Source organism: Papaver somniferum, chromosome 9, assembly GCF_003573695.1.
Source record: "Papaver somniferum cultivar HN1 chromosome 9, ASM357369v1, whole genome shotgun sequence".
Taxonomy (NCBI): Eukaryota; Viridiplantae; Streptophyta; class Magnoliopsida; order Ranunculales; family Papaveraceae; genus Papaver; species Papaver somniferum.
The window spans coordinates 145,269,543-145,280,414 of record NC_039366.1 but is presented as its reverse complement, the minus strand read 5'-3'; the positions used below and the strand labels follow the sequence as shown (position 1 = coordinate 145,280,414).

General features: G+C 35.8%; 1 protein-coding gene across 4 annotated transcripts; it reads right to left on the bottom strand.

The window, feature by feature from the left end:
• Positions 1-7,437: 7,437 nt before the first annotated feature.
• Positions 7,438-10,418, bottom strand: LOC113307886 (protein UPSTREAM OF FLC-like). Of its 4 annotated transcripts, none has more exons than XM_026556355.1 (5): positions 10,285-10,418; positions 9,815-10,148; positions 9,657-9,726; positions 8,631-9,581; positions 7,438-8,028 (listed from the first exon to the last, which is right to left on the bottom strand). In XM_026556355.1, the coding sequence occupies exons 2-5, from the start codon at positions 10,134-10,136 to the stop codon at positions 7,854-7,856; spliced, it is 1,518 nt and encodes a 505-aa protein (XP_026412140.1). In that variant the 5' UTR covers positions 10,137-10,148; positions 10,285-10,418; the 3' UTR covers positions 7,438-7,853. The 4 variants fall into 4 exon arrangements, with proteins under 4 accessions (XP_026412140.1, XP_026412138.1, XP_026412139.1 ...); XM_026556353.1 differs by having other exon boundaries at positions 7,438-8,031; positions 10,285-10,410; XM_026556354.1 differs by lacking the exon at positions 10,285-10,418 and having other exon boundaries at positions 7,438-8,031; positions 9,815-10,203.
• Positions 10,419-10,872: the final 454 nt, after the last annotated feature.

Below are 10,872 nucleotides of genomic sequence, written 5' to 3'. Positions count from 1 at the left end.
CTGGGTACTCGTACTTAGATACATACGAGCCAAAGGCAGCCTTCGGTTTATCTTTGACTGTTGAGAAGAGCCAAAGATAACCTTTGTCTTTATCATTGTCCTTGACTCTTAAGAAACTATATGGGTACGTTCGAGTCAAGGACAACCTTCTCATTTTTCTTTGGCTGGTGAGAACGTATATGGACATGTTCGAGCCAAAGAATAACCTTCGTCTTTGCCCCTAGCAGTTCATACTTAGATACGTATGGACCAAGGACAATCTTCCTTTTTTGTCTTTGGATGTTGAAAATGTAAATAAATACACTCACGCCAAAGATAAGCTTTATTTTCACTCTAAAGTTTCGTAATTTTGACCTTCGTATTTCCGTTTCCTAAGAGTAAAGAGAAAAGGGAAAGTATCGTACCCTACCCTTTTTCTCTTTACTCTCAGAAAACGGAAATACGAAGGTCAAAATTACGAAACCTGGGAGCAAAAATAAAGCTTATCTTTGGCTCGAATGTATTTAAATACATTTTCAACAGCCAAAGACAATTACGAAGACTGTCCTTCGATGTATCTAAGTACGAGCGTTCAAGGGCAAAGATGGATCTTATCTTTGGCTCGAATGTATTTATATATATTCTCAAACAGCCAAATACTATTACGAAGATTGTCCTTGGTTCGTACATACATAAGTACGAACTGCGAGTGACACAAAACGAAGGTTCTCTTTGGCTCGACCATGTCCATATACATTCTCTTTGGCTCGAAACACATACACGTACGTACATATTACGACCAATTGAACCTCTTCTTTGAAACAATGGTTTGTGAGGTTTTGAACCTTTGTTATCTTCCATACAACTTTTGAGAAACGTTAGACATATTTTGGTAAAATTATCATTTTTATTTATGTTACTGCATGAATATTTTGTTTAGGCATAAGAAAAAAATAAGATATCCCCTATAGAGATAACTTGTCGAAGTAAAGCAGTCTCCGCGCTGAACGCATAGGGTTACAAGAAAATTATTGCTCACGTAGGGACCTTCGCCACCATGATACCTTCTGGCCAAAGAATATCCGGGTAGGACGTTGAATGTACCACCAAAGGTTAAGAATACCTTAGCACCTTGTGATGACTTGACTATGCGACCAATTAGACACATTACGTCTAAAATAACCTGAGTTTTATGAAAGTAATTTACTGAGGTACCCTCTGATTGGAGATGGATTTCTTCCACTCAAAAGTAACAAGATCAATAGTAAACTTATCATCTTTACCCGTGGACGTAGGTTAGAATTAACCGAACCACGTAATCTCTTGTGTTATGATAACTTAGATGCACTTACATAATCTCCTCTCTTAGAGATTTACTTATTGAGTTATCTCTGTATTCTGAGCTATCTCTGTTTTCTGAGTTTTCTAGTTCATCTGAGATATCTCTTTATTTAGCTTATTTGCTTACTCGCCTCTGTATTACAGAGATACATTTGTTTTCTGAGCATCTGCTCTTGCGAAGTATCTTTACTTACTTAGTACATGATCTTCTGAGTAGATCTTATTTCGAACGTACCTTTTATTTACACAACAGTATCAGTTCAACTGAGGTATCCATACTACTTAGTATTGGATTCTCTGAGCTGTTCATATTACGTAGACTATGGGAAAATTAGTAGTCACGGTACATGACCAAACTCAGTTAAATTCCCGGATTTGAACTTTTAAGTCAGTACGCATACAGGCATACATACTAAGTTCCCGGACTTCAACTATCAAACCAGTACGCATACGAGTATGCATACTATGGTTCCCAGATTTGGAATAACTTGCAACAGTTAGCATACAAGTACGCATACTATGTGTGACTACTAATTCTCCCATAGTCTACGTAATGTAAACAGCTCAAAGGATCGAGTACTATGTAGTAATGATACCTCTGTTGAACTGATAATGCTAAGTAATAAAAGATATCTAAGATCACGATAATAACAAAGAACACAATATAATATAAATGGTACTAAGTTATCATGAGACACGAGAGATTACATGGTTCGACTTTTGTCTACATCCACAGGGTAATGAGTGATTTGTTTGTATTAAGTTGTGGTGGTTACAAAGATTTTAAATGCTTCCCAAAGTAATAGAGAGAACTCAAGTTGAAGTAAATACTTAAGTTATAAACATTAAAGAGGTATAAGCTTAAGACTAGATCTTCTTCTCCTAGATATTGAATGCCCTTGGTTTGCTGGTGAAGCTTGGTATTTATAGCCCCTTCTGCTCCAGGTATATCTTTGCTATCTTTGGATCCATCGTTCCCTGATATACCTTCCATACAAATGGTACCTTCGTTCACCGCATGCTTTCTCCAGTCGGACTCTGCCACCTTAGCTGACCCACGTTCTTTCGGGAACTTCCCAGCCTCAGTACAGATTGTACCTTCGTTCACCGCTAACCTTTTCCAGTCAGATTCCGCCACGTCATTTCTCTCTACGTTCTTTGGTTATGTGTGTAGATAAGAGTAATGTTGATTAGATGCGTCATCTACCTCTGTCCCTTCGCCATCTACCCCTCCCTAGACTAGGATTTACTTTTTCCATCTTGATCATCAAGGTATACCTTCTTGGGATGAGATAAAGCAGATCTGCGAAGGTATCTTCTGCTACTCAGGTTTCTCTGTATAGCGAGGGCTACACAGTTATCTTGTGTGCGACCATTGAAACCACGACACGTGCTCCACAAAATATTGGTATTCACACTGTGCTATATCCAATCAATGGTTAATAAACTCCATGTTAATCATTGAAACATTCTTGGAAGACGGGAATAGATGTCTCACACAAACTATTAGCTTCAAAGCAATTTTCAAGTGATCAATAAATCAACACGAAACATTCCGAGTCTACATCAAATGACTGTCTCACATAAATCATGTAAGATGTTACCAGGCGATTTTCACATGATCATCTTTGGACTTTCGCCAAGAATAAAGATGAACTTGGTTAAAGCGAAAGCTTACCAACACATATTTCGAGAAATATGTAAGCGAGTTAAACTCAACTCGAAATATCAAATGTGTATAATATAAAGTCTATATAGCTATACGACTTTTGTCTCAATAGGAGATAGAATATAAATATACTTCTAAGTGATAGATGAGTTCAAGTCTCCACATACCTTTTGTTGATGAAGTTCCACTAGCTCCCCTTAGTAGTTCTTCGTCTTCAATTGATGAACGCCGTGAAGTCTAAAACTCAACTACACATTCTATCTTAATCCAAGACATAGCTATAAGTATACTAGAAATCAAGACTTATAGTTCTGGCAACTAAACTTGACAAACAAGCTTGAGATAGCAATGCCTGCGAGTTCGACCGAGCAGTGCTCTAACAGATTGGAGATGAAAAGAACAAAAGAGAATAAACAAATAAATAAGCAGAATGAAAATAAATAAATGTAAAGAAATCTTCTTAAATATAATAGAATTTTCTGAATCCCAACAGGCATGAGAAATAACCGATGAATAAAGTAGACAACGTGGGTGGATGCATGAAGAGATTTTTTAAGGATGTAACCAACCACAGCTGTCATGATAGTTTTCTTCCCATCGTACCCTTGTCCCGAGGGGATGAAAAGAGGAAAAATGTGAGAGATAATTATCTGATATACACGTGGAAGACATCCGAGATAGGTGAAGGATAATAACATGTATATGCGGAATCATCCCACCCACGAGAAAGAAACATCGTCACGTGTAAAAGCAAGATGAAAATAGACGACGGAAATAAAATGGATCGCTAGGAGCGTATAGATGGGTCAGAATATTCATCTAGGAGAAGACCAAGTATCTAGGTAATGTGTCAAGCATAAAAAGGCCTCATTGGGTTGGTTGAACGGTACAATCGGGACCGAACCCAAAATCAACATTGAGAGTATTACTCGATAAATGTGAAGCTTGAAATCATTATTGGTGTTATAAAAGAAAGTAATTTATAGATGGTTTAACAGGCTAAAAAGTGTAATAAAATATCTTATGTAAGAGAGTAATATTAGGTACCATACAAGAGATAAAAACTTTTAAATAGTGATATTCCACATTCACCTAAAGAAAAATATCATCTTATTTAATCTCAAAAAATTGTTACTACTGATTCGTTGATGTAGGTCTCAATAACAACGGAACCACGTAAAATCCTCGTGTGTCGATCTTTATTTACGTTGTTTTACATATACTTGCAGATATCTATCTTATATCTGTTTTACATTCAATATTATTCGTATGATTGGATTTACATCTTATGTTGTATGAATATATATATATAACTACAACAGGAATAGGGACCCCTTTAAGAATCGTTGGTGACACGGTGTGTCTGAGTTTTGGAGATAAATTTTGGGGCCAGGGAGTGTTTTTGAATTATTGAACTCGATGTTATAACCGCTCACCAATGTTTTTGTACCGCAAAGACATCTTTTAAGCAATGTGAGCTCTTTTAGAGCACGTGTGCGAGTAATACTGTTCTAATGACTCTCTCGTGAGGGAATCTGGCGGTACTCTAGCATCCAGATGGTACGCGCTGAAAATAGAGCCCATTTTTTTTTTTATCTTTTCATGTTTTTTTGTTGTTTTTTTTTTTGAAACATGAAATTTTATTAAACTACTAAAGGGTTATAACAAGATTGTATACGATACCCGTAGGATCAAATACAGTTGGACCTATATGCCAAGAAATTACAGTAATACGGTATTGAGGCTAAATGTGAGTATCAATGAAGTAGTGGTAGTTGGAATTGGCGAGGATGAGGTTATCAAGGCTCCTCAGGGATTCGATGAATGCTTTCCACAAGAAAAGCTGTATTTTTGCTGGATATGGATGTATCCATAAGAACTTGGTGGGTGGTGATGTGGTTTGTTGCAATTGATCCGAGATGTTGGTTAGTCCTTTGTCTCCAGATGATGCAGAGTACTTCTCAGACAATTTTTGACTACCTTCTCGATTAACGGCTTTGTCCATTACTTCAAACTGCGTCTTTAGTTTTGAGTGTATTTTGAAGTAGAATCTAATCTTTGACCTCGACAGAAGAATCTCATAAACACTACTACTACTAAAGATATTATTGTTACTATGAAAGAAAACTGAAAAAACAAGATAGATTATAGAATAGACTGAGTTAAATTAAGGTAATTAAAAAAGTACAACCTTGCTTGAAAAGTAAAAATAACTAAATTGAGAAACAGTTGGTCGACTTCACCGGATGACACACAATCAATTAGGTTTTATGCTTGCTGCTGAAAGATAAAATGAGGCTGAAGCTGTGATCCGATCCTAGGATTTCGAACTCAGAGATTTCGGCACGTGGAGATGTTGAATATGATGTTTGCAAAGAAAGATATGTCACCTTGGTCAAGACTTATAGATGAACTGAAAATCTTAAAGAGCACCAAAATGAGAAAATGGCTTGCCATAGGTTCCAGTAACAAAACATTAAGGCTTATGTGAGGTTAATTATGAAGCTGAAGATAAGTACTGTCAATCTTGATGAGTGAGGGAACTGAAAATCTTTTGGCTAAAAATCTGAGTATTGGTGCAGAAGTGATAGTATGTTGGGCATGAAAACATGGATGTTATTTTTTGAGGGCACCTTGGTCAAAGCTCAATACTGATTTCCAGAGACTAAAACGATAAACTAAAATCATGAAAGGCCTCCTAAAGGAGTCAATCGATACCAAAAACAAACTCCCAGAACAAAACCAAAATATGAAATCAAAATACTATCGCAAACAACTTCGGAATCCAAAACCACACTGAACTTTGCAATATAATGCATATGACACAAGGTAAAGAGATGAGACTATCAGATAGAACACCACCAACAAAACTAAAGTAAAACTTTAAACTGAAACTAGCTTGGTGGATTGAAACAATTGCCTTTCAACATTCAAAATAGGATCATCGAAGAAAACAAGCGGGTGACACAGAAACATCGCAAGCTAAGAAAAAGGCTATGAAAGAAAGCAAACAACAAGCCTAAAAGAAACAAGGTTATACAAACCACACAATACTAATTGAGAATGAGAGATCAAGAGCAAGAAAGGCCTAACAGATCAAAATTTAGTAAAATTAAGAAGGTAATTTTGGTTCATCATGTGAGTTAGGCATGGAAATCAAAAGCCTCACAGGGTTAGAGAAATCCAAAAATTAAAGATCAATAGACTCTGGGAAAACAACAAGAGATGATTATTGAGAATATCAATCATTATAAAATGAAATAAAAGGTATAAGGATAATAGCCAAAGAACGTTCTGCATTTCCGACGATGAGATTGAAGAGGTACCAATCTGAAAATTACCTCATATATGAACAGTGAAGATGCTATTGCATTTGGGAATCAGGCCGGATATACTGTTGATGAAGATCGGAGCCGCTAAACCTCAGGTGAAAATCCATATCTCATCCAGCAGCACCAAAATTAGGTTAAAATCACAGGAAGAAGGTGGGGTATCAAAATATATACCAATTAAGTAAATCAATTGAGTTTGAAGGCCGATGAATCGAGGATTTAGCTGATGATAATTGCTAAATCCATGGCGGGTCTTTTAGGATTTTGCTGGTGAAGGTTGATTTATGCAATAGGGTTTATTATCTTTCTTCTTAGACGATTAAATCGAAGCAAAAAATGAAGATTGGATTTGCTACTGTCCAGACCCAAGAAAATCTGAGCAATTAAGGTTGTCGGAAAAAAATTTCTCCCTGTTAGAAATCGCATGTTTAGAGAGGAGAGGAATTTCTTTAATTTATTTTTCATATTCATTTTTTGGGCCCTGTCTGTTTTTCGGGATTTCATACTCGGTAGATAAAAAAAAGTATATATTTGTCATCCCGGCCTTTCAAAACTACCATGGAGGCAAACTCTTTACCCTCCTCTTGACATAAACTACTCTTAATCTGACATGAACTTGAAAAGCGATATCACGAGGAATTTAGCGACGGAAATGCTATTTAGCTCCCTATTCGCCTCCCTATAATCTAAACCTCACACATCTATGTCGGGATTCACATCCAGGTTCAGGTGGAGTTCATCATTCCTCTGATGTGGGATTTAGATTGTAGGGAAAAAAAATAGGAAAGTGGAGAATAGATAGCCAAATAGCACCGCCAAGCTGGCTACCATTCTTTTAAAAGTCTCAATCTGAGTTGTCAAATAGACAAATTCGCTCAACCTTTCCTTATAAAGGGCCCTTTATACAGTGATGAAAAGTGATGAAAAGGAAGGAACCACTCTTTTTGAGGAAATAAAAGTGCCTTTCGAAAGGAAGAAAGCCACATTTTGAGGCTCAGACTTTCTTCAGTAATCTTATTATTTTATATATACGAACTCATTGAAAATGCATCTTGCAATCTTCATTACGCCTAAATAATTATACTAATCAAAAAGTTAAAGACAAAATTCAAATTTCCAAGTTAAGAAGTCAAAGTTAAGAAGAAAGAGGTCCTTACAGTAATCCCAAATACCTGAAAACAAAAAACTGATTAAAATTGGAGTTTGGGTTCAAAACAAAAAAAAACAAATATTAAACCTCCAACAAACAAACTCCGATGTCTCTCTTCTGTTGATGCCGTGAACTACAGTTCACCATCTCAATATTAAACCGCATAATCTTGCCCTTTTCTCCTTGGTTAATGCGTTCTTAATCTTTCTACTTTGACATTTCTGCTTCTCCATATGAAACTTTTACAGTTAAAAACTTACTTCGAGAATAAATCGAGTTACTTGTTTCTTCAGTTCTTCTCCTCTTATCACGACAAACCACGTGTGAAACTTGTGCAAGATGTTTGTGTCTTGGTACCTTTCATATGGTTAAATTGAGTTTATTATCTGATGGATTCATGACTATGCCTCTTGCTTCCATGTAATGGTGTTCTTGAGATCTTGTTCATGTTGTCGTTACTTCCTTTCTTTGTTGATGTAGTCTTTGGTTTCCTCTTCTGTATGTATTCATCCTCTTCTACTCCTCTTGTTTCCTTCTTCTCGATTTCTAGCTTTGAACTTCTATGCACACAGAAAATGAAGATAGATTAAAACGAGATATTATATTTTTAACCGAGCTAATTGACATTTGAAAATTCAGATTACCTTACAACAACTTTAGGCCTTTTTTTGTTTTTTTTGGTCTAATTGTCTAACATTAACAGACCTATAACGTGACTTCATCATTACAACCTAGGTGCCTTAATGATTACACTAATCTCTGCTCAGAAACATACAGTATTAATTAAACCCCGCGCGACAAAGACCGGCAAACCATGTAAAGAGGCGTACTTGATTAAAAGAACTAATGTCCTACCACGTGATTAGCAATACACTATTAGTTCATGCTGACTCCATCTGAAAACATTCTTACCCATTTTATGCAACAAAAAAAGTAACTAAGTTTCAGTCTATAATTCCTAGCCGGTAGATTTAACTACTCCAATTTCATCATGGATGGACATACCACGGCCGTAAAACTCCATATCAGTACAAAAAAACAGTTCAAAATCAATGTACAAAAAGGGGTAATAACTAAAGAGTGTGTAAGGAATCTGAAATACTACTCTGAACCATCTGATTCGAAGTAATAAAAGTTGAAAAGAAAAAGAAATTCTTACCTATCAGCATTGTAAGAAGATGATCTTGTAAGACTACTGGTAGTAGTAGTGTAATCATCTTTTTTCGTCTCGACTAGGCTTCCACTGAAATACTCTTTATCTTCTAACCCCATTTCAGAATAACAACTAGGGTTTTCTGAATCGATACCAGCCCCATGATAAGATGATTCATGTGGTAATCTAGCTCTGTAATGTTGAATGAACGAGAACCCTTGATTTGACGATTCTCCTTCAGGCCCACCACCATCTTTAACAGTAAATGATCCACAAGAGATCAACTGTTTCAAAACAGCAGATGCTTTTACTCGTCCACTTGGATGATTATTACCCGTTAGATTCCTTATATCAGAGGATGATAATGATGACGATGGTTCACTGATGATGTTACTTTTGATACGAACATCAGCTTTGATCAGTGATTCTAGGGTTTCAGGACTTGATGAAGAAGGTGGTGGTGAAATCTCATCTCTACTCAACTCAGTCGTTTGTTCATGATTTTGTTCATCGTCAGCATCATCATCTTCTTCTCTGATTAACCTTCTTGATGATCTAATTCGTCTCTTTTCATGATCAGTTTGAGTCTGTGTAGCAGCATCAGAAGCTTTACCAGAATACTCACCAGTTGAAGATGATTCAGTTTTATAAACTTTGTATTCATGGAGATGATTAAGATTATGATTATCATCTATTGAACTCCATGATTGATTTCTTGATCTCTGGGTCTGAACAACTACAACTGGAAACTCATTGTTACTTTCACCTACTGATTTATGATGATAATGTTGAGTTTCAGCTAGTTTTTCTGGAATCATTACTTCTTGATTCTGAGATCTGAAACTTGAAAAAGTTTCAAGAAATTCTGATCCTTTTAGCACGTATTCTTGTCCATGTGCTGGATATATGAAATCGTTTTCACATAAATCATGCCATACGAATCCGTTCTTGTAACTCCTAAAACCCCCAAAAAATAAAATTGAATCAGTATTAAAATCAAAATCGACAGAGAAATATTTGAAAAAAAATTACCTTTTAGAAGACCATGAATACATGCTTGCCATTCCTTTTCCTCGTAAAGAGTTTAATCGATTGATCACATCTGCACGAACAAACAACATTATGTCAAGACTAAGCTAGAACATAGAAATTTCAAAAGTAGATCTGTAACGAGGGAAATTAAAGCTTACCGTTGAGATAAAGGCCATCATTAGAGGAAAGTGGAACTTCAATAAAATGAGGATGTTCTAAATGACCATCTTTGGAGAGATAATAAACAACAGGAACTTTTCTAATAATTTCCATTTTCGGTTTAGATTTAGGTTCAATCCAAACCATTGTTCTTTCAGGACTAGTAATTGTTTGATGATGATTATGATGATAATGATGAAGATGATCTCTATCTATAACAACTTTCTTCTTATTATTATTATTGTAAGGAACTACTTGAATACTATTATTATGAATTACTGTTTCTGTTGTTTTCCTTACTCCTCTTGATGGAACAGCCATTTCTTTACTACTCTGCAAAATAACAGAGAGGATTTTTGTTAATATTCGCAGGAGATTATAGTATTGAAAAGATTCAGAAGAATAGAACAAATGAAATCTGATTAAATAACATTATTGAAGAAGAAAGAAACAAAGAAAAAATTATTACCTATTTGAAAGAAGAAGAGAGGAACTCTGATACTTGAAGAGAGAGTGACAGATGAGTTTGGTGGGGGGAGATTAAATAAGAGGTGAGAGAGAGGAGGTATGGAGGAGCGGGAGGGAGTTTTTGATTGCGGAATTTTCAAAAAAAAATGAATAGGGAAATGGGGATGCTGAATGAAGTGAAGACAAACAAGATAACAACAAAAGATAGTTATGCAGAAATTCAGACCTATTCTTCTCACTTCAACATCATTTACTCACATTCACTTTTTAAGTTTTGTGTTTAGGTATGAGAGAAAAAGAAACTGATAATACCCTTTGACATTTTGATGGATGGATCGAGTACTAGAGTATTTATTGGGTGTGTATGTCCTTTTTTTGAAATTATTCATCGGTTGCTATGAAAGTTTCAAAGGCTTTTAAGTCTTGACTTGTTTGAGTCTGTGTTTGACTATTGTACCGCGACAGGGGGCAGTGGGCATGTCCAAAGCTTTTCAAATTGTGAATCGAATCCTTATTTTTAAGAACCGATTTGTATGTTGAATTGTAATCAGAGATTCGGAATTGGAGACTCGAGGTTGATTATTGAATT